Below are 25,591 nucleotides of genomic sequence, written 5' to 3'. Positions count from 1 at the left end.
AGCATTTTACTTATTGATTAATATGTAAGAGATCCGTCATGAAGCACGCTATTACAAAATGCACAAGTCCTAAATAATTATACAAAGTACCCAGAAGTAGGATTACAACTTTTGGAGGTAAACAGCAAATAACAAATAAAGCAACAACTCAATGCTCCTTTTAGAAAACACAATTATGGCAATTGAGACCAGAAGGGAGCCATAATCCTCTGTTCATACATTCAACATGCAAGCATTGGCCACCTCCATCACTGCAGGTCTATCCCTATGGGGAGAGAGTTTCTGGTAGCAGCAATGACAGGTAGGCAGGAGGAATAAAAGCATCAACACTGTATTCTGTAACTGTCCAGTGGCCACACCATGCATAGGAAAGAACGCTAAGTCGCTGTCAGGTTAGAGATATGCACACTTGCATATTGCCAGTCACTGGTGCAGTATGCAGCCCACACGACTTATCACCATCCACTTGTCACCACTAATGTTTTATGAATGCAGGTGGCTGTATAAGCAAACCCGATACAAAAGGGGATGATGGACGGAGCGTTTGAACAAATCAAACACTCACCCCCAGTCAACTGATCTGGGTTTAATCCATCACCATTCTTTAGTTCACGGTCCCAGGATGCTTGATTCCGGTCCAGGGAAGACATGGCTTGGCAGTTCGGGCTGGACTGTTCCCATGAGGCACAGGGTCAGACTGATTTGCATATAGCCATGTCTGAACTGGGGTGGCAGAGTGGGCTAAAGAACGGTGATGGATTAAACCCAGATCTTTTGACTGGGTGTGAGTGTTTGATTGATTCAGATGCTCCGTCCATCACCACCCCCTTTTGTACCGCTGTATAAGCAAACCCAGCGGCTGCTGCAGACGTGAGGCTTGCTGTGCTGTGTGCGGGGAAGAAGCTAAGCTGCAGCAGATGTACTTGTTTGGAAGCATGGGCTACAGTGGTACTGGGCAGGGGCACCAACAGTCAGTCAGACCAAAATGAGCCAAACACACATCAGCAGGCACAGGTAATTTCTCATTCCAGGTTTCAGTGTCTACCAACACAAAGCCAGCTCAATGTTATCAGCCAAAGGATGGGTGTTGGAGTGCCAGTAATGCGGGCAATGGCTTACGCTTTCTCCTGCCTTGGAGTAGTTACACATAGGCTGAGTGAGTGAGACTGACCAGCCTCAACAAGGTATGTGTCCACAAAAAAAACAACAGGTCCAAGGATCCTAGTTCTAGATGTTGTTTTCTAATATATTAAACGGAGAAGGAACCGTGCTCGAAGCTCTGGACCGTAGTAGCTTCACAAGGTCAAATAGGGTTATATATTGGTGAGCTGATGTTCCTTCGTCTAGGGCAAATAATGAAACAGCTAGGATAAATCCTTTTTTTCAAAAATTCCCTTGGTTGACAGCTACTACTCCATTTTCAATACTTTATCACTTATTTAATCCATGATACTCTTTATTTGGTTCATCAATTTTTTATTTAGGTGAAGCAGCCAGCTTATGTTGACAGTGACAGAGAACAGCCGACACGTGTTTCGCCCTTTGTGGCAGATCAAGCCAGGGCTCTCTCAAGGCTGTAACACAATGAAAGTGCAGTCAATGCTTTGTCAACAGTAAAGAGTGACCCCAAGGAGTGATCAGAGCGAACCAACATGCCTGGGATCAGCTTCAGAGAAAGAAGGAAACAGGAGCCAGACTTCACTTCAGAGAGTTTGTATTTTACCTAATAAATTTAAAAGAGGATTTTTAGGGAAGAACAAGAAGGAGAAAGCTATAAGTCTAAAAATATCCTGCTACTAAAAGCCCCGTGTTGCCTCAATTTGTGCAGTGGTGAACCTAAAAACCGTGTGATCTAAGTCTAAAGTATACCATGCGAAGTTATATCTTGGAATAGGACGTAATAGATTCTATTGTTTAAGAAATGTTTAGAAAACTAGACAAGGTTGTGAGTAGATGGCGAAAAGGTTATCTTCAGTTAATCAGAAGGCATGCACAAAGAATGAAATTGGTGCTTCTGTTAGTCAATGAGGTTCTTACTTAGGCAGTGCATGCAGTGCAAAGTAAAACCAATCACTAATCATTTGATAATCGTACCTAAGTCATTAGAGTAGTTCTTTATCATTAAATCGCAGTAGGCAGTGTTTAAAGTGTTGCAGTAGAACATTCAAGTTTCTAAAAAAGTAGACATTTGTTATAACCTCGTTACATTGTTCTTCATTCAATTATGATAATAAATCTCTAAGGACTATGCAGTAAATTTACAACTTACAGCCTGATGTACCTATCTTACATGATCATCAGGTCATTGTCAATGATAACTGTACAGTACATGGTCATAATTATTACTAACTGAAACAACATGGATCCCTATTATTCGTATGTTTATGTGCTGTTGACACCACAATGTTCTGTTGTTGCTGATTTGGATTTGGTGAAAAGATCCTCTGGTGGATCACACTCTCTCTGCCATCCCCACAGCAAGAAGGAAAATTGGGAGAATTATACCACGCCAGATGCAAATAGAACGAGGAACCCAACAAGGTTGACCCCACTAGCACCTTTGTTGTTCTCTTTTCTACTGGAGCCGTTATCAACTCATATGCAACAGGCAGGGAGCACAATGGACTAGTATACAGGGCGGCATTCATACCTTCTCGCTTTAAGCAGATGATGTATTGTTGAACCGCCAGGATCTCTGTACGGGTGTCCCGATGGCTCTGCGAAAGCTAGAAAAATGTGGTGGGATTTCTGGGCTAACATTAATTAAAAACAGTACGTATTTTTCTCATAACAGACCTTGGCGTGCAAATCCTCACTTCACTAGATACTAATGGCCTTGATTTAGCCACACATACAATGAAATATTTAGGAATTACGGTCCATAGGAAACAAGCACAGAGATACTCAGGCAACTTAGACAAAGCGTTGCCATCCAATAGGGAGTCAAAAACCTTCTAGAAAAAAAACTGCTATTGCTGCCCAAGACAAAGTAGCCTGACCAAAAATGATCCTTTTAACAAACATGCTAAGTATTTTTTCATTCATACCCACGATACTCACAGGATGGTTCTTCTGAGCTCTAAACAGTGCAAAGGTAACAGATTTAGGGAAATGAGTAGACATAGGGTAGCACTATCCAAATTATAACTTCAATTCGTTTTAGCGTGGTTGACAACAACTTAGACCCCGGATATGCGACGTGAAATCCATGTTACTGGAGGACGATACCCAGCTCTCAGGACACCCTGAATGCTGTCAATGGAAAAGTACTGCAAGCATAGATATCTGCAAAAAACTAAACAGCAGGCTGTATATCCACTTTAATTGCCAAAGTAGTCCCTAAAGGGTTTTAATCAAACTACGTAAAGTTACAAATTTGGTGATATGAAACGCTGCTAAAATCCCTCAGGTGGGACGGCTTTCCGGTTCTGAGAATTTTGGGCCAGATGTATCAACATTGTATTTTGCGATTCATTAATAGCGAATTTTATCGATTCGCTATTAAGGACTCGCAAAATGCAATGTATGTAGGTTTTGCAATAAAAATTGCGATTCCTAGGCATTCCTTATTTGAGACTCGCAAATTGTGACTCGCAAATACGGAATGGCTTCCCATTCATTTCTATGGGCCAAGAGGCCCATAGAAATAAATGGGAATTGCATGCGCAATTTGCGAATACCCAATAGGTACTCGCAAATTGTGCATGCTATTTCGAGGGTGCAAGGGTGCCAAAAGGACTGCACCCCTGAAATATGCATATGTGCCCATATGGCGCACATACATGCCCTATGGGCATGTATGTGCGCCACATGGCACTTAGAAAAATGCAAAAAAGTGCATTTTTCTAGGAAATCGCAAATTACCATCAACTTGAAATTGGTGGTAATTTGCAATTCCTTAAGGTCAGATTGCAAATTTTGGGTGCTTCCAAAATTGCATTTAAGGAACCGCAATTTGCAATTCCTTTAATGCATTCGCAAATAGGTACTTGCAAAAATTGTGAATCCCTATTTTGCAAATGACTTTTGGGATGATACATCCCAAAAGGCTTTTTAATGTTCGCAAACGGTATAAGGCTTGATAAATCTGCCCCTAAAAGTCCTTTACAGAACAGGGACAAAAAAATAACATCAATTGGCCGTTTTCTGATTACTGATAGATGTATCTTGGGCCAAATTCAAGAACCCAAAATAGATCGACCAATGTAGATGCTGTTGACTTGTGGAGGGGATTGTAGCAGGATCATCAATTTATACAAATCTCAAATATCTAAACAATGTAGAGATCTAAACAGCCTTAAGGGTTGTTGGAGAAAAGACCCAGAAATAGACATCATTGACACAGTGGTAGCATCTATCAGATACACTAGTACATGCTCCAGGAATGCTCGAATACATTCGTACACTTTAACTATTTGCACCGCACTTACCTCAACCCATTTAAATTACACAATATGCTTCCCGCAGTCACAAGTGCCTCTCCTAGATGTTCCGAACCAGAAGCAACATTCTAACCAATGAAAGGGCTGTGCCCTTCTATAAGATTATTCAGTGGAAAGAAAACAAAATTCGTAACAAACTGGACAGACCTGTGCTGTGCCTGGTCCCTTTCATTACGTGTATCTTTGTGTCTGTCCCCCGAACATGCGATTACCGTGGGCATGAGGTGCTTACTAAAACATCAGACGCACAGATTCTGTCTATTAGCTAAATTTACAAACATCACAGAGGTATAAAAATACAGTACGAACCTACCTTGTGTGCTCTGGGAGTGAGTGCCTGTCAATGCATTAACTTTGGGATTACTTTTATTTGGATTTTTTTTTAAGCTAATGATCCTTTATGTACAAGTCAGGGACCGAAGGCCTGTCTTTAATACGCAGGTCCCGTACTATTCCTGAAGCACTTAGAAAATTACAGATTTTACATTTTCTGACATAATCCAATGCTTCAACACTGGCGTTACAAACAGCCAAACCGCAAATTCTTAGTAACAACAATCGAGGTGTTGCTCAGTCAACGAGAACGACACCTGCCTAAGATCCGCACACTTCTGAAGGTGGGTATTCAAGAAGATCGCAGCATACAGCCCCATACGCCATCTAATAATCTCTCTTTAATTTACAGTTGTGTTATACTTTTTTCTTATTCACTCATGGAGCAGGAGTACACTGCAATCGCACATCTCTGTTTACACTAACTTAATTCTACATTTCACAGGTGGAGCTTCGGGGACTCTGCATCAGAGCTAATAAAAACCAAACAGAGAACAATTCTTTGGGCTCTAATTAGAAATATTAGGAGAAAGCACAGTAGCGACTAAATTGGCGACGAGGGTAAGCAGCCATTACAAATCACGAGCAATCAATCACTTTTGCTCAAAAAGAGCCAGAGGTCAGCCACGGGACCTGTTCACAGCATGCCCTGGAAGTCCCGGGTTCGTGACCTTTGCACTTTATGACCAGACCTACTTAGTTTATATCCTTTTATGATTGTTCATTACATTAGGTCAGCATTGGCTTTCTGCGGCTAAGGAGGATATACACTTATGACAATTGAGCGTAACGCGATTATGATTTTGCCAATAGGGCTCCGCAGGAAGAGCCATCATTGGCCAAGCGACAACACTGGTAAGAGGACACGTGATAGTCACATTAAACTTTAGACTCACTTAGAGACAATGGCATATTGATCACTTATCATAAGGCACAATGAGGAAAGCATAAGTAGGCCTGACATTAAGAATACAAAAGCAGTTACTTATCTCGCGCTGCCTCAACCGCATAATAGCCCAATTCTTTTCAGAACGGATGTCCCCAAAATGCATTTTGTGTCACGGAAATATATTGAAATGCAAGCTAAGCACGAGAGGCGCACTTTCATTAATTACCCGGGCGATATTGCTTTCAGTGAAGTACTGAGGTAGAGAGAATAATACAAGGTTGCAGTCGATTATCCTCGGCATAGTGTTTGTGTTTTTACTCAATAATAAAGAAATGATACTTTGGGCATCAGATTCTCGCCCTGACAGACTGAGATGCATTAAAAGGGATAACATGCTGTCACAAGAAAGCGGCAAAAGAATAGAATCAGTGTGTTAACTGCGTGGCTCGTGTATTCTGTACAACAATCTTTGTAACAGGTTTGCAATGAAAACCAACCCCAAATCAGCCTTAAGTGGGATGTGTAACAGTAATGCTGCCTTAATTCCACTTCCTGCATGAACACAGTATATAGGATATGCATACTGGCCCCTTGTCTAGGACAGCATCCTGACAGAGGATTTACACTCCAGCAGCTTACACAACTCTTTTTTTTTTTTTTTTTTTTCGTCCTCATTTCACCATTGGCAAATGCAAATAAACACTAGCAGCCCTCATTCTGTCCTGGGCGCCCCGGGCTGAAGTTTTTGCTTATGCCTGGGGCCGGCCCGGCCTGACCCTTTGTTCAGGGCATGGTGTAATCATAGGACCCTGGGGCTTTAGACCAGCCTCATTTCTTTTCCCCATTCTATCAGAGGTTCCCATACCGTGCTATTTACATTATGTGTCATACCAGATTCCAAACGTGCAATTCTCAGTACAGCTCTGAGCCACTTCTCATACAGGGGGGGCTCGAGTCCTTCCATGTCTTACAGATCTCTCTACGAGCGATAAGAATAAGGTTAAAAAATAAAGCCACCTGTGTGTCCACAAATAAGATCAGTGTCTAACCCCAAAAAAATTCTAACTGTATTCAAACTTACAGCTTACACAACTCTAGGCAGCAATGCGGCGCGCTTTAGGATCTACAAGGCAGGACTCTGGGTGAGTCTATTAAAAGACAGGGCCGCTTATTAACCAAATATGTTGTGATAGGTCAGTGCCGAGGTTAAACAGAAAACAGCAATTGAACCGTTCCCCTAAATAAAGCTCGAGGGTGCAATATTCCAATCGCTTCATTCAATAAAAATGCTTTTAAAATGGTACTCTGGTGATTGGGAAACATTGGCATCATCAGTCACCCTAACTGCGGGAAGGTTCAATAAGCTGAATAATGAACCATTTACATTATTTTCCTTGGGCCCCAGTGATTTGCAAACACTGCATCAATAGAGCTCTTTAGAAGATGCTGATTGAGACCCCCAGGTCTGGCTTTCACCTTCTTAATCTTCCTCCCCATTAATACCAATGCGCTAATAATCTTACCAAGTAACAAGCCACCTTTCCAAATATTCTGCACAGTCTGCTCTTCAGCATGTGAACAGTGCACAGCCATACCCATGTGGTCAGTGCTTAACACACGCTTTTACTATCCACATACACACGTACTCACATATTTACGATACCTTGATCGATATTAAGTGGGATCCAAGTTAGGAGATATTGCAGCCAGGGTTCTCGTGGCGAGCTCTCAAATTGGAATAATCATTCCTGGATGACTGGAAGCACAATTCTGTACAGTAGACTGCACCAGTGTTCGCATATCTAGCTCGGGGTCATAAACCAGATCAATTTAAGACTCCGCTTGTAAAGTATGTCAAACTTAAGGCAGTTAAAGAGCTATTTAAATTACTTTTGAAGAAAAAACAAAGCCTGGCTTCCCACTCCAAGGGTTTATTCATTTTCAAAATATTAAGGACTGAGAAGGACTTACTCACATGAAATGATGTTAGTGAACCACTAGAGTTCAGCATCATGTTTGATTCGCTTTGATTTCAGCAGGATTTATAAAGCGCAGCAAATGCCCAAGGGTGTCAAGGTGCTATCGTCGCAGAGGTGAGGACCTGCCCCCATGGAGTGATACCAACATACAAGTAGGAGCTATCCTATAGCATGACAATCCAGGGTTTTAAGGCCTTTCTAAAGGGGGAGTGAGCTCCAATCCTGGTCAGAAAGATTAGCAGTGAATTCCAAAGTCTTGCAGCCGCAACGAGAAGGCTCTGTCTCCCCATTTCTACTTTTGAAATCTGGGCACTTTCATCAGGTTATGGTGGACTGAGGGATGTTCTTCTCCTTACTGAGTATTGCTGTCAGCGATCTCCCTCCTGACCTCTAATTGTGCCCCCACCAAAGTGATAGTAAAGAAGATACACTGGCATAAGCACGCCTCCTCTTCAAGTTGCAGAATCAGCTATGCACAGGGGATCACGCAAAGCACCAACGTAAAGTCCAGCACCAGACTTTCTGAAGAAGAACATGGCAAGGAACAGCAGTGGGTTCAACACAACTTGTGAATTAAGCATTTTTCTTTTCCACATGAAAATTCTATGCCCACCAAGACCTTAAAAATAAAACTGATGAAAGGTCTTGGTGGACATAGAATTTCTGTTTAAGTGTTCGCTAGAGATTGTCTTAACAAAGGCCAGTACACGGAAATTTGAAATCTTATTTTGCCAGTAAAAATATTTTGACATCAGCACCAAATGTAACATTAAAGATAAAAAAAAAAACACTGCATACACCAGTAAACTTATGTTGATCGATCATAGGCAGCGACGAAATGCACAGTGTCCTCATAAGATATATAGTACAATTGAATGCTTCTTCAAGTACAAAGAAAGTTTGTAGATTTATAAAGAGTGGCTTATCACAAGCAGCTTATCACCCATGAGCGTATGCAGGAGCTGTCCATGGGCACGGTGAGATTAAGTGGTCTGCCCAGAATCACAGAATGTTGCGCTGACACCGAGACTCGAACCCGGATCCCCAGCTCCCAAGTTGGCAGCTCTAGTCGCTGCACCCCATACTCTCCTATATGTACATATTGTATATATAAATAACCACAGTTATTGAAGAGAAAATTAACCCAGGGGTTCCTTCAACCCAGAGGGAACTTCCCATCAATAACCTGATTGCCTTCAAAACCATTTTTCTCACAAATGCGTCCACAGAAACAGTGCAAAATACCTTCAACACAAAATACAACATTACATGCCTGGATGCTCACTGTACTCATCCAATCAAAGTGAGCTTTACATTCCGTAACAGGATAATATATCTTAAAAGGATAAACATTGCAGTCCAAAGACCGTAGGCAGCTAAAGCCTTCTCTATTTTTACTTGCATTTAGACAAACCAAGAGTGATACAAAAAACACTCTTGAAATTCACCTTTTTCGTGTCCTTGTAAACCCACGCTTTCATTCAAGACTCGTCATGCCTTTTGGTTCACATGCTATACAAATTTCAACATTTAGTCATACATGTAGCAGCACATGCTGTGTCTTTCAGATAAAACAATGTATTTCCAGTAAAAGTGAGCATATACCCTATGACACGTGAGCATTAAAGAATGTGCTCAAAAGGAACAGGTGGTTATCGGATTGCCAAGTCCATTATCTCTAGGCCACACGTTTCCAACTGTATGAGGTAAGGTCTAACAGTTCCCACGTTGCCAAACTTTACCTACTGCAGCTCACGTACAGCCAGTGTTGTACTGGCTTTCAAGGCAGTCTAACACTGCCAGATAGGTTTGATCAAAAGGACCATTGTGAGGGCAGTTTCTTTTTTGGTCTTCTGGGCCGTGACCACAACATACAGGCCACACACCTGACAGTGCATCTCACTTGTCTACTTATTGTTGCCAATACTTTCAGTGTGCATACAGTGAGGCTTTGCTCTGTGCGAGCAGTATTTGTCTCTCAATTCAAGATATTGTTTTTTTGGAGTATGATTCCGAATCCTATGGAGTGATGGCATTAAGATAGATGAGTTCATATTGTACACCGGGAAAGTACACTGAATCCTCACACATTAAATTTGTTATCTCAAAGACACATTGTTTAGCTACGTATTTGCTTGTTTTAGATTTTCGCTGCTGCAGGCTTCACCAGGACTCAAAATGCAAGCAAGATCTACTGGCTTTGCCAAGGGATGTTGTTCACCGTAATTGGGCATTTTCGCAGAAGAGCTTCGTGTTCAAACAATAGAGACAGCCTTATTCTGACAAGTACTCTAGCCATGTAAGCCTCCTCACCTCCCTTGGATCCACACACTACTACGCTTTTATGAATACCTAAAGAAAGATACCTTCAAATATACCCTCTCTTTGCACTTGCAGTCAAGAAAGAGGTAAGCCCTTGCTCTTAAGCTGCACGGGCATGAGTGGTTTTGTATGAGTAGGTCTTGTCACTAGATTTGCTAGTTTCTTGGTTGAGTCAAACAAAAGAAAGTTACATGCTAGTACCAATAGCATGGTCAACTATGAATCACCCCTACAAAGCGACCAGGACATTCCGCTCGGACAAGCTTCACTTAATTGAAGTCCCAAGAATCAAGAGGGCCAGGAGTGGTGGCCGACTTTTTTTCCCTTAACGCAGCCAAACTTTGGAACGCACTGCTGCTACATATTCGTAGGGAACCTTGCCACCTTGTTTTTTGGAAACAACTGAAAACTCTTCTGTTTCCCTAAATTTCTCTGCTCCTGATCATTGATCTGCTCAGCGCTGAGAGGCCTCTGGGTAGCCATGCGCTATATAAGTGTCCATTTCATTTCAATAGCCGACACCTTCATTAGTGTTTGTGTAATCATTTTAGAATGAAAGATAACAAGACATTACCATGCAGGCAGGACAAAAACCTTGATCCAAAAGGATATAATTATTCGCAAAGAAATTAAATATTAAGGAAAGCAAATATGAAAACTGAAGCTTTAAAGATGCCAAGCTGCAGAATTAACACTGGTGCTATAAAACATGGCCTCCCTCACATACTGCAATTCAGTAGTCAAATAGTTACTCCCATGGAGTAAAAGGTCATTAACATTTTATCTTCCATTGTATCAGCGGCTTCACTGTTGAGGTTAGCCACCAGGGTACTGGTTAGTATTAACTGTAACAGTATTGTAGTCCAGAAATCACTCTAAAATGAGGTAACAACTCGAGCAATGATGGGCACAAGAAATGACTAGAACACCTGACTAAATACATCAACGAGGCATTAAATGTTGGTCAAACAACTGTTAGTTGATATGTGTTGAACAGTAAGAAGAGACGTACCTCATCGGGACTAGAAGCCTGGTATGTGCGATTTTCATCACAGTAGTCCTGGTCCACTTCAGCACACTCCGTCTCCCCATTAGCTCCAGCTCGCGATTCGTACACAGGGGTCACGTTATGGCATAGAGCCAGAGCTTTCACCGCCTCATGGATACGACTGTTGACAGTCTTGCGGACTTTAGGCACTGAAGCCTGAACTTTTCTCGAGGGTGTTGAACTTGTATTGTTGCCGCTTGCTTGAGGCTGAGTCTAAAGGTAAAAAGTAAACCAGACAGGAAAAAAACAGTTGTGGTCTTCCAAAAAACGACACAGTTATTTTTACAAATCAATTGAGGTGCTTCGCTGAATACATTTCTCTTTTGATAGTATTGTTGCAGTAATAAGAGCTTTCCCTGGGAGTCAGTGCAAACGGCTGACAACCGGGCCCTTATGCTTCCTCTTCAGCAGTGCTTTAAATGAAAATGCTAAAGTGCAGGTACTCACTCTTCAGAGGACCTGCTTGCTCTTGGCAAGTGCCGGTACTCTCCCATTAAAAAGTACTGCAGCAGCGCTGGGCAGTGCCGGTACTCCCCCTTTCAAATTAAAGAATTAGAGGTACTCAGTACCGGACAGTACAGGCCCATTTAAAGCACTGCTCTTCAGGGTACTTTACACTCGGTGGGCTGTCTAATTATATGAAGCCAATAGAACAAGGTCTCAGTCAGCCCCACATTGAGCACCTTACAACAAACAAGAATTGATACTGAAATATGTTATCAAATGTTCCTAAATGATGCTTGTGAGAAGAGGAGTTTCACAAAACCTCAATATATAAGTGGTAATGTGAAATCATTTCTTCATACAAATACTGCAAAAAGAAACAGTGAATGATTAAAAGCCTTCACCGTTTTGTTTCCAGCATAATGGCTTCTCTGAAATAAACACAATGTGACCTTTTTCTCTATAATTTTTTTTGATTTAGCTGCCTTACATCTCACCACCCCAATTTGCTGCCTACTGCGGTCTTGGCAAGCCTCAAGACGCTAACCATATGATCGCTGCACAAGGAGGGGAAAAATCGCTAATCTTGAGTCATATAAAAAAAAATCATGTTGTTCCTGAAACAACCATCAATTTAACACCATAGTGCGTGTGTGGGGCTCCAGTCAAGCTCAGCTGTCTCTGACAGAATTTATCTCCTCCAGTGAAGCAGATTATTTTGATTATTAACCTCCTACTTGGGGAGAGGCCTTTTAGGGCAGGATGTGAAATGACAACCTCCTCGGATCCCACCAGGGCCATCAAACACTTTTCTGTTAACTTCGGAGCAACTTCACAGCAGCCCCCTTTTGAAACCAAGCCTCTTGTGTTTTTGACTGGGTGTACCGAGCCACTGAACCGTGAACATTCTGCCCATCAAATTACAGTGTTGTCTAATAAAGGGTTTAACTTTTCGGCTCATCTGGCAGCGCTTTTCAACTCTCGCTCCCAACCGCTGCATCTGTATTCTGCGAGCGCCGAGGCCATTATAGCCTCAGATAAATTAAGCCGATTTACTCCTTTTGAATTATGTTATGTTTATTGATGCCTGTATAATTTAATTTCACACAAATTCCATTAAAGATTATGCCCTCTGTCATGAAATGCTTCCAGTGGGGAAATATAATCAGGTTATAATAGATCTGCGCGGTGCATTACAGTTGGCCCACTACTCTATTGTCATCTTACTAATAAAACAGCACACAAACAAGGGATAAATTCAATTGTCACATAAGAACGACGGTCTAAATGGCTAACAAAACAGACGTTTTTATTACCACGGATTAAAAATAAACTCAAGAGTGCCTTTATTTTCAAAATGAAAGACTGAGCGATCCAAAATTTCCGCAATGTGTGCATGCTTCGGCCATTTTAGGTTGTTGCTGCTCGGGAGCTTGGCAATAGGAATTTAATTTCGAGCATTCCAACGCAGCTCGACAGCACAAATCTTTTTGGGAACATCTAACATAATCTTATTAATTCTATTTGGAACACACTCAGTGCTCCATGCGATTAGTAAAAAGGAAATACACAACACAAACACGATAAACAGCGCTCAGTAAAAAGGATCATTACTTCTAGCGTCAAAAGACAGCAGGTTCTGACTAAAGAAAGGTATGTATGGATGTTTGGAGCAGGAATCCATTTTAGAGCAACAGCATACGTTTTTCGTCATAATACATAATCTACCGCTTGTAACAGAAAGGAAATTATTGTGCCAATTTTTAGAAGATGATGCATTACTCCTTCAGATCAACCAAAAGCAGAAGGTTGAAAAAGATATATTAATAGTTACTTGTAAAAGATGTGTGGCTTACTAACAGGTGATTATCGTGCATTTAATCCCCAGGGAGGGAAGAAGAAAGTGCCCCAGCAGAGCTTTGGAAAGCAGAGCAATGCCTTCATTTTTACGTTCTTATATACAAAAGACATTTCAATTGTTTTTTACAGCATTTAATATTCAGAGTCAGAAAAAGCTGCCACATTGGACCAGAGGGAGACTCTTCAGTGAGGAAATGAAACACTATATCGCAGTCCGTTTAGAAAATAAAGATAGCGGTGGAAGATCCTGCAAGGATAAGTCTGTGGTGAATGCTGAATGTAGAAATTACCTGAAGGTAAAGTCGAGGTAAATGCACCAAGAGAAAATACGTTGCTGGTGACTTCACCACTAAATGTAACTCCTTGCTACAATAATGCTACAATATGTGCATTTGTATAGTGTATTCCCACCATTTATATGGTCCTGAAGTCTTAGAAATCTGGGCGCCCATTAGCGATTCCTGGGTGGACGAACTGCATTGGGCTGTATTCTATGACTGTTTACTAATGAGTCTCATTAGGGTGTGACTGGCCACTCTGTAGTAGATTCACATATTTTATAAGTGATGGATTTTACTGGACGGGGATGGCTAGATACTGTTAAGGACATGTGTGGAGCATTATGTGAACAAATGCGTCTGCCAAAGAATATTGCTCTTTGTTTCGCTCTGCTGGGGTGTACAGATGACCATTGTTTGAAATTAGGTGGCTACTATGGTTCGCTGCATATCTGTCGTTCACGTGGCTTATGAAAAACAAAGTCAACATGTCTTGGTAGGTTCAATGGAAGCTTGGACTAATTATGCTGTTGCCCTGCTTTTTAAGATCTGCAACTCAAGTCAAGTCAAGTCAAATAAGTCTTTATTTCGACAATTTGTCATAAAAGACAGTACAATAAAACATTAAAAACTACATTTCATACTTGTTACATCCATTATTCTTAGTATACAGGAGAAATTCAATTTGATCTATCCGATCATTGCTATGTACAAGGTGTTCCAGTTCAATCATTAAAAAAAAAATACTGTGTAAATATAAAATCCATTAAAATTCAGTGCCATATTTTCTTGTCATAGATTCTTCAGTGCCAATTTATAATAGTGCAGACTACTGTGATTTCAGTTTATTCCTACGTATTGTCCACATCCATTTTAAGAATTTAGCAAGTGCGATTACCATACTATCGGTGCAATCTGTTCTAACAATTCTTAGTGCCACAGAGCCACTTTGGATGCCTTTCTGTATGCAGATTGGTCTAATCCATTTAAGACGAGGGGCTTTGTAGGCTGGACATATAAATAAAACGTGAGCTAAACTTTCAGATTGGGCTACACAGAAAGGACACATATGCTGATCTTTGTTACTTGATCATTTGCTGGTAAATGAATTGATAGGAAGCGTTCCCACCCTATATTGATGGAAAAGCTTCCTATCATTTGGAATGGTAATGAGGTCCCAGTATCGCTCATAGGCAGGAGTGTGTTTTTGTGCCAAAAAATCCCTAGTGAGCGATGGATCCGTATGTTCCTGGAACTCCCTCTGAGTTATATATGCCCAATACAACTCTTTTAAGATCTTTTGAGAGGGGAAGTTATTTTCTGAGGGGTTTTCCCATAATTCCATCATTCCTAGGGCTTTAAAAAGCAGCTTGACCTGTCTAAACCATTGTATTTTACCCCCTGAATCCATATTCCTGGTTTAGAGAAGCGCTAGAGCATAGTGGGAAAGTTCGGGTGTAACCCATAGCCTCCTCCAATATGCAATAGGACTAAAGCTACATATGTCCTGTATTTTCCGACAGCCCAGGTCCATATACAAGGGTACCATTGGTGTGGATTGCGGGAGCCTTGTTAGGGACCGTAGGAATTTATTTTGTGCTATAGTCAAAGCTGTAACGTCAGAGACCCCCCACAGTTCCGCCCCATACAGCATTGAAGCCCTAACTTTTGTGTCATATATTTTGAGGGCTGGGGCTATAGGTTGTGTGGCTGAGGTTTTTACCTCTCTCAGTAGGACGCCAGACAGCTGTGCATGTTTGGTGGTTAAATAGGTCATATGTGGCTTCCACTCTAACCGAGACCCCAATGTAATTCCCAAGTAACTAAAACTATCTGTTTGTTCTAAGAGCTCGCCATTCATAAAAACTGTGCCCCTTACTTTTTTGTGTCTATGCATTACCATAAATTTTGTTTTCGACACATTAATGATTAGACCATGATCATTGCAAAACATCTCGAAACAGCCAATTGCTTTCTGAAGCCCTTCTTGCGTTTTTGAGAGTATAAGGGTGTCGTCTGCAAACATTAATAAGGGAACCGGGATGCCATTTTGTTTGGGTGCATCTGTTTGTACACTTCCCTACAGTACTCCGTAACTCTGTTTATGTACAACGTAAACAGAGTTGGTGCAAGGACGCACCCTTGTCTAACTCCCTTTTCCGTTGCAAATTTGTCAGTGACCTGGCCCTGTTTCCCCCACCTAACCTGAGCATAATTGTTTTCATGAAATTTGATCAGGAAGGCTAGGAGTTCGTGTGGCATGCCTTGATCGTGAAGCACTTGCCACAGCCTAGTGCGCGGCACGAGATCAAAAGCCGATTTCAAATCGACAAAGGCTGCAAAGAGAGTACCCCCTCCAAGGATAACCCATTTCCAATATATGGCACAAAATCTAAAAACTTGATCCACAGTGCTCGTGAATGGGCGAAAGCCTGCCTGAAGCATAGACATGACCCCTGAGTCGTCTATCCAGTTCAGAATCCTGAGGAGAACGAGCCTAGCCACCACCTTCTGAATACATGCAATTAGGGTAATTGGCCTGTAGTTCGCAGGATCAGCACGATTCCCTTTCTTGAATATTGGTATTATTTCGGCTCCTCTCCATACTTCTGGTATTGGCGAGCCCCTAGAGATGGCATTCGCCAGCAACTCTATGTACGGCACCCAGACCTCTTTACTATGCAGGAAAAGGTCTGCTGGAATCATGTCTGGACCTGGTGCTCTTCCTCTCGGTATTGTATTAAGAGCTTGTTCGATGTCTCTCCGACTAAACACCAGCGGGGAAGTCGCTGTGTAGTTTACAATAGGGTCAAAACTTCCTACGCTTACTCCCTCAGGGCGTACAAACTGTGATTTAAAATGCATTATCCAGCGTTCTGGAGGCACAGAATTTTCCGGCTGCGGCTTGTGATTTCCTTTGCCCCATCTCACTAAATGCCAGAAATCTGTCATGTTTCTGGACTTACTTGCCTCATATAATTCATCCCAGTGTTTATTGTCCCAAGATTTTTTGCTTCCTGCTGAGTTATTTTGATCTGCAACTCCTTATACTAGGTATCCCATTCCCATAAAATGCTTTTATAAAAAGTTGAAAAAAATAAAAAAATAAGAAAAATACATACTACTACTCCACAAAGTGATATGGCCAGCAGTGAAAGTGATGTACAAAAAAGGATTATCTGAAGCGGCTGATCGTGCAGTCTTACAGTTTGGGGATATTGATGCAGTTCATGATGCAGCAAACATGGTGTGGATTAAATTACACAGTTCTATGAAAAACAATTGAAGATTGAAATTACACATATAGTCCATTTACTACTGCAAAAGAAAATAATGCAAAGTATCGATAAGTACAAATAACTCATTGTGTCATACAGCTTCGTGTGCGTTTGTTGGACAACAAACACTGTATGGTGCCAGACTGATTCCATGCACCCCCCCAGGATATGCTGGCCTATAGTACTGCTTGCTCACAGTGCCACCATAAGTACCCCTAAACTTAGGAAGATAACAAATGGATTGGGCAACCTCAGAACATAATAACCCTGAGTCCCCAAGGAATTGTGGTAACAGACCTAGAACCTTTCCACTCAGTCACTTGTGCATGCCCACAGAGATACATAAGAAATACATAGAGGGGTGTTTCAATATTTATTGAACACTTATGATTCTTGTATAAAATATATGCACTCTAATGATTAATATGCTGGCATACAAGTACTGTGTATAGTGTACTCCTACTATGCGAACCCTTCTCTAGTTGCCTTGGAGGGGGGATCTGTCACAATACCTCACTGGATGATCTAACTCCCCATTACCCCTGAATGAATGTGCTCAGGTCCCCATCTTGGTCACAAGTCGGACATCTCACCTCGCATTGGGAAAATAGGAATCAGTTGGGCTGAGACTCCGGCAACAGCGACCTCACAGTGACAGCAAAGTGCCCCTCTGATTTGAACAGAGAAATGTATGTATATATATATATAATAACAGCAGCCATGCTTCCATGCCCAAGGCCTCAGCCAGGCTGACATTGTTTATCCTTTTATGATTGCTATGTCACCTTACGGATGTATAACACTTAAAAACATTTGCAAAATGTAGTCTCCGGCCTTGTACTAAAAGTTCAATGTGTCATGACAGTGTACTTATGGAGTGGAAATGTAAGCAATGTGGTTCCAGAGAAACTAAGCCTTCCCTATCACAGAGGCAAATTAATGTCAAAAGTCATTGTGTAGAAAAGAAGGCAACTGAAGAAACGTGTGCATGTGAAATGGCAATGTTTCTTCCCGGGCATAATCCAGCCATTGACACCCACTCCTTGAAACCGGTCCTCGGAAGCTTGTTTCCGGTCCAGGGAAGGCATGGCTTGGTAGTTCGGGCTGGACTGTTCCCATGAGGCACAGGGTCAGACTGATTTGCATATAGCCATGTCTGAACTGGGGTGGCAGAGTGGGCTAAAGAACGGTGATGGATCAAACCCAGATCTTTTGACTGGGTGTGAGTGTTTGATTGGTTCAGATGCTCCGTCCATCACCACCCCCTTTTGTACACCCACTCCTTGGACATAAGTCGACTAAGGCTATCCAATACTAATAAAAAGCAATCCAATGCAAAGCTACGTGATATATATATATATATATATATATACATATCATAAAAGACACTACAAATTTAAAAAGGCAATCATACTTAAAGGGAATGCGATTTGAAATGAATTTAGAATATAAAACAAACAAGCCAAAATAAAAAGTTCCAACCAATCGAAATTGTAAAATTGTTTGTGTCTTCTGAGAGGTAGATGAAACATTTCTGTTTCAACAACGACTGACGATGATCCCAGAGGCACACCTCGGAGCAGGTTTATGGAGCAAACGTGTTCCCATCCTACTCCCATAGCAGAAGCTGAAGGAGTTATCACAGCCAGTAGCAAATAAACAGAACCAGAGCTAGGATCCAATTCACCATGAGCAGAAGCATACCAGGATGGCTCGTAGAATACATTCAGAAGTAAAGGCAAATGCAAGGAACACTGATACAAATGGACCTTTAGGGGGTCCAACAGTACTTCTATGTCCAGAGGCTGAACCAGTTGCGTTGCTAAGCACAAGTCCAAGGCACACTCGAATACAGGCTGCATACAGTGAAGCCACACAGGCCGAAAGGACACGAACCAGTGCTCATTCAGTTCCTCAAGTAAGGGTGCGCAGAAGCATTGTACCAGGCGTCCACGGCACAGGATCACATGTGGTGGAGCCAGTTCCATTTGATTCCAATATGGGACATTCATTGTGGAGCAGAAAAATTTAAAATACAGTCCCGACAATCAGAAGCAGGACCAGTGGAAGACCTCCAAAGAAGCTTCCAAGCACGGAGTGTATAAACAATAGAATGACTCCAAAGACAGTCTGGAAGGTGCAAACCAAACCAGAGTCTATGCTTTTGAAAAAAGTGCACTACCCCCGCAGTATTAGCCATATTAAAAATGTAGTGCATCAGCTCCCCAAAATGGTGTGGGAAATTAGTGCAGAGTAGATACTGTATCTCCAAATGGTAACTTGCAACTTAAGGATCAAACATCTCCTTTGCAGATGTTAAGGCCACATCTTTCTGAAACAGTAAGGCTTTCAGTCGGCCCAAGGAGTCAAAGCTCACGTTCGAAAACTTTATTGAAGGCCAAAGGATCACCTTCCTAACTGTAGGTGCAGGTGGGATCAGTACTTATTTATTTAAAAAGTGTTACATAGCGCGAACAAGACCACATATGGGTATCAGAGCGCTTTGCACATTGGCAGTTAAGAAGGTACAAGCAGTGGAAATCATATCACAAGCAGAACAAGAACAAACATAACAGATCATAGCAAACATAAAAGATCGATAAAGAACAGGTGTAAACAATCGCGTCCTAGGGTCATTGGGACCTAGCCCAGGAATTTCTTCATCAGTATCTCTTTAACCTCCCTTTTGTAGGAAGCCGTTGAATTGTCAAGTCTTATTTCAGGTGGCAAGGAGTTCCAAATTTGTGGTGCAATACCAGAGAATACTCGATTGTAAGTTTTCTTTTGATGGAATTTTGGAGGCTTCAGCAGTAAAGTGCTAGAGCCTCTAGAAGATCTAGAGCTCCCAGAGTGCTCAAGTTTTTGCTCATGATTTACTGAGGTGTTGAAATGTAAAGCTTTGTGGGTCATGCATGCAATTTTGAGATGTATCCCTGCTTCATACGGGAGCCATTTTAGTGATTTCAACTCAGGCGTGATGTGATGATAGCAATTGGAGCCTGTAATGAGCCTTGCAGCGGAATTGAGGGAGTCCCTAAGTGGCGTTGTCTTCGAACTCGGAAGGCCACAGAGGGTTGTGCTACCATAATCCAGTTTAAGAGATCACTAGGGCTTGCACCGCAATCTTGAAGTCATTGAGGGGTAGGGACAGTTTTATTTTCCTTAGGACTCTCATTTGGTAGTTCACTCCTTTGGTGGGAGCACTAATGTGCTTTTGCATGTTGAGATGCTTATCTTGCATTATTCCCAGAGAGCTCGCAGAATCAATGATGTTTGGAGTGCAGTTGAGAGCTGTTAGTTGACACATCCATTCTTCAATGTCTGGAGAATGTTTGGCTAGTGCAAAAAGGAGAAATTCTGTTTTGAGAGCGTTTTGTTTCAAGCGATTAGGAGTCAGCCAACTTTGCGTTACCTGAAGAATAGAGTTGAGGGACCTGATGTCCTATGGGGAGGAGACTTTCAGGTACAGTTGCGTGTCATCAGCATACATGTGATAATGGATGTTGGACAATTTCTGGATTTCTGTTAGAGGCTCCATCAACAAGTTGAAGAGGGTGTGCGATAGCGTGGACCCCGGTGGCACCCCCAGAGTGAGCGGTGCGGGTTTGGACAGAGCCTGATTCACCCTGAGTATTTGTGTTCTATTGTGTACAACCAGTTTAGCACAGTCCCTGATAGCCACATCCTATGCTCCAGTAGCTCGATAAGGGTATTGTGTTTGACCGTATCAAAAGCTGACGATAGGTCAAGAAGGATCAAAAGGCACGAATCATTTAGATCCAGCAATCGTAGAGCATCATCAACAATGTGGTAGGAGCAGATTCCGTGCTATGACCCTGACGAAAACCAGATAGGAATTGGTCCACCACTTGGAATTGTTCAATGTCGCTACATAGATTGGGTGCGCACGCATTTCTCTAGGAGCTTAGCCAAAGTAGGACTGTTGGTAATTGGATTTAAATTGTGAAGGTTAGTATGGTCTGCCACTGTTTTTTTTAAGGATGTGGGTGACCTGCCCCACTTTCAGGTAATCTCTAATCGAACCTTGAAGCAACGAGGCGTTAATTATTTTCTCACTTATTATATACTTGTGTACAGCAATTCACAACAGAAGAAACCGAGACAAGACAGGCTATGCCAGGCCTCATACTGCAGCAACCTTGATCATTCAACACCAAATAACTCCCATTAGAGAGAAATCTGAAAGCCGGGCGAATCACAGAATCTGGGGAACCTTTGAAGCAGCAAGATAAGTTTGCCATGGACCTGTTACAAGCCATGTGAAGAGAAACCTCCTTGCACACAAAGGAACGACTTAAAGCACTCTAGTAGACAGAACTGCTAAGAAACACTTCAGTTTCCCTCTTCCAACAACAGAATTTAAAAGGTATATCCTATGGCTCATGTACATACCCTTCCACCAACGCTTGATATCTGCCCAGTTGATGGTGTTGTACACAATATTGGAAATGGAATGTCGAAATTAGCAGAGTAATGAACCCGTGGGTTATCCAATCCATGAAAGGTGATTCAGCAACAGTGGTAATTTCTCTATGTGTAACATAGCGTTTGTTGCATCTTTGAGTGCCATGAGTATTTGCTGTTTTATAAGGTAGTATGGTGAAAACAGGCTTGTTGTATTAATATGTCACCATGGAACGCAACCAGAACAAAGTGACAGAACTGTTCCATTCAGTAGCATAATCGATCTAAGTTGTGACTGCCATGTTGAAGTGCGGACATGTCATGTACAATCTCTATTGCAGATGACACTATGTTACCCAGGGAGTACATTCTAGAGGACAAGGTTGTCATACCGTTATGAACTATTGCTAGAGCCTTTTGTATACTATACTACCCTAGCCCTGTCAATCTCGCACAGTCTTTCAGCAGCTTTCTGCTGAGCAACTTTCCACACTTCATTGTATATTGCATACAAGAACCGTTTTGACGTGGTTTTCGACGACCTAATAAGAAGTCCTGCAGTTCCATGTCATCAGAAAGTAAGTTGTCACCACCCCTGAGTTTTCGGTCTGCACGTAAAGCAGGTCGGGCCTGTTGAACTTGAAACCTTTGCTGTTACCCAGAAATCGTGGCCATTGTGTAGCATGGTGTCTAGTGTTTCCTCCAGGTATTTTGTAAACTGTTGCCAGTTTGCAAATCGTGCAGATGTCGAAATATTTCCCTGAAGTTAAGGGAGATTGACCCTTTCAGACCAGAGCGCCAGATGCAGGAGATTTGCAGGCACAATGTGCCAATGATCAAATACAACTGCAGACATGAAGTACTTCTTATTGAATCAGATCAACCATCGATAATTTTACAAGCTGCCGTGCTGTCATATCCATTAATTTGGTATCAGGGTGGATCACTAATTGAGGCCACACACAGACTCTTTATAGTCATGAAGAAGACCCCCCACAGAAGATAACATTAGCACACTATTGTCCAGGGATCAAAACGTCGACATATACTATCAAGTGTCAATGATCACCCACAACAACTGAGAATAACTAGACTATTTGCCAGTTGGGTTGAATCACGTCTATACCTCACACTGTGTTTATATGTGTGTCTTTAATATATGTTCATTCGTTATGTATATATTGTGTGTGATATGTAAATATTTTTGTTTTCACTTCACATCACCAATTTAAGTGTAATATATCTGTGTGTGCATATATTTATTGCTTTCTCATTTTTTTAGAACACAATTTCTAGCAATTCTTTATAAAACCATATACTGACTCAGAAATATTAGAGTTTCTTTTGTTTGGACTTAATTTTCATTGAATGCTAGTCTCATCTTGATAGAGGGACCAATTGCACAAATAAGTTATGTGCTTTCTAAAGCTAATAGGTGGCAGAACCACTGTTCACTTAATGTACGAATCCCCAGGTTCTGCACTCAACTGGGTTACCTCATTACTTTATATTGTCCCTACAGCTGGCTGGGCAGAACTATCAGTATAAATGATGTAATCGCACTGATTTAGAGGCATTACTTTGTTAGGCAGAGGATATTCATGTTCATATTGCTAAAAGGCTTATTTGTAGTGTAGAATCAAATATGTAATCTAATTGGTTGCGGTGAGTGATTTAGCCCTTTGTATCTATCGTGGATGTAATGCCTTTGTGTTTGGAAAGTTTGCTCTTGGGAAGGCCTATAAGGTCGGCACTGGGGTCACGACAATTATTCGTTTATCCTTGAGCCACTGCTCTCTCCCTCACCACAGTATATATAAACAGGGGTCCCAGACAAAACACAACAGATTAATGGATTCACAGTGTTTAAGTTAAATTAATTCAAAAAGATCGAATCAGGGTGCAAGGTGTTTTTATTTTCACCGCACCTGTTCTAAATATTCAATAGTTCATTAGTCAAAAGGTAAATATATACACAATATACACAAATTCATTGCGCCCACGGGGGAGAAGGGAAAGTGCAAGGGAAATGATACACATTTATGATAGTTCAACATCACCAGTCAAAAAAAATTTTTTTCAATTGCATGTGTCCACATTTCAAAATCACAAGAAATCATAGATCCCCATACGAGAGGTCAAATGCAGTGTATAAACATCAGAGTAAATTTCAAAACGGAATCTCCTGTTCAGCTATAACCATTAAACTGTTCTGTAGGAGTTCAAGTTAGTAGAGAAAGTCTACGTTTCGACCCATAGGATGTAGGACGATCGATCCTTACTACGCGGGTCTTCGTCAGGACGTGAGGGAAGGGGAAGGAAGGTGGGGCTGTTCCTGCTGAGGAATCAAATGGTGACCTGAGAAAACGTGGTCCTTGCCATCGCTGTACGTATTAGTAGAAGTAGCTGTATCTCTGCCGTAATCCAGGTTGGGCTCGAAGATTCAATTTATTCTATTACTCTCCACCATCAAAGCGGGGGAGTTAATCGTATTCCAGTTCAAAAAACGTGAGAAAACGTGGTGCTTGCCATCGCTGTACGTATTAGTAGAAGTAGCTGTATCTCTGCCGTAATCCAGGTTGGGCTCGAAGATTCAATTTAATCTATTACTCTCCACCATCAAAGCGGGGGAATTAATCGTATTCCAGTTCAAAAAACGTCATTTTACCCTTCGGCATATCCGATCAGGGACTGTTTGTCCGCCGACGGGGAAGACGCTGGCCCGCACGCTGCCCAACCCTTCCAATTCAGATCGGATATGCCGAAGGGTAAAATGACGTTTTTTGAACTGGAATACGATTAATTCCCCCGCTTTGATGGTGGAGAGTAATAGAATAAATTGAATCTTCGAGCCCAACCTGGATTACGGCAGAGATACAGCTACTTCTACTAATACGTACAGCGATGGCAAGGACCACGTTTCTCACGTTTTTTTAACTGGAATACGATTAACTCCCCCGCTTTGATGGTGGAGAGTAATAGAATAAATTGAATCTTCGAGCCCAACCTGGATTACGGCAGAGATACAGCTACTTCTACTAATACGTACAGCGATGGCAAGGACCACGTTTTCTCAGGTCACCATTTGATTCCTCAGCAGGAACAGCCCCACCTTCCTTCCCCTTCCCTCACGTCCTGACGAAGACCCGCGTAGTAAGGATCGATCGTCCTACATCCTATGGGTCGAAACGTAGACTTTCTCTACTAACTTGAACTCCTACAGAACAGTTTAATGGTTATAGCTGAACAGGAGATTCCGTTTTGAAATTTACTCTGATGTTTATACACTGCATTTGACCTCTCGTATGGGGATCTATGATTTCTTGTGATTTTGAAATGTGGACACATGCAATTGAAAAAAATTTTTTTTGACTGGTGATGTTGAACTATCATAAATGTGTATAATTTCCCTTGCACTTTCCCTTCTCCCCCGTGGGCGCAATGAATTTGTGTATATTGTGTATATATTTACATTTTGACTAATGAACTATTGAATATTTAGAACAGGTGCGGTGAAAATAAAAACACCTTGCACCCTGATTCGATCTTTTTGAATTAATTTAACTTAAACACTGTGAATCCATTAATCTGTTGTGTTTTGTCTGGGACCCCTGTTTATATATACTGTCCAATTACCCAGGTCCCACTGACTATATGGGTCCAACCCCTAGATTTATAATATACTCTCCCTCACCACAGCAGTCTATACCACAGTTAGTATTTTGTTTTGTTAAACGAAAACACATTTCGGCATTGGTGTATAAATGCAATTTATATGCAATCAGTACAGTGTCACCTTCAATGAATGTAACATAGGTGTACCCCAATGCTCCTGCAATTACGCAGATCACCAAGTTCATTGAGTTTACACATGCGTGTAAGGTTTTGGAAGCTAGCAAGTCAGTTTGTAATGAATGCTACATTTTTGTGTGTTCCGGTTTCCAGTGTGTATTTGCAAAAGTCTGGACGTATGAGGTTGTATAATGGTTTAACCCGTTCTGCGTAATCTGGAATGTAAATTCTGCCACAATTTAGGAATCCCAATATGGATTGTAAGCTCTTTAATATAGTTGGAGGCTGTAGAAGTGTACATTGTTCTAAGAAATGTGTTGAAAGGCTTTTGCCTTCACATGACAGTTCATATACCAGAAACAAGAGATTGAGGTGGGCAATCTTGATTTTTTTTAAAAATTACATTTGTAGCTCATGTGAGCAAATCACAGAACTATATGATCTACTCTAGTCAAGTGTACTGAAAGGTCTTAATTCGTCAAATAAATGTCATCAACATAG

At 41.6% G+C, this 25,591-nt stretch overlaps 1 protein-coding gene across 2 annotated transcripts in view; it reads right to left on the bottom strand.

Annotated features, from left to right (window-relative positions):
• ATP9B (ATPase phospholipid transporting 9B) overlaps positions 1-25,591 on the bottom strand; it is a 2,445,811-nt gene that overhangs the window by 486,818 nt on the left and 1,933,402 nt on the right. For both annotated transcript variants that reach the window (XM_078687568.1, XM_078687569.1), the window contains exon 15: positions 10,978-11,226. In XM_078687568.1, coding sequence (XP_078543694.1) covers positions 10,978-11,226 — 249 coding nt within the window. The remainder of the gene's footprint in view (positions 1-10,977; positions 11,227-25,591) is intronic.

Source organism: Lissotriton helveticus, chromosome 4_1 (genome assembly GCF_964261635.1).
Source record: "Lissotriton helveticus chromosome 4_1, aLisHel1.1, whole genome shotgun sequence".
Lineage (NCBI taxonomy): Eukaryota > Metazoa > Chordata > Amphibia > Caudata > Salamandridae > Lissotriton > Lissotriton helveticus.
This window is presented reverse-complemented; position numbering and strand designations above follow the sequence as displayed.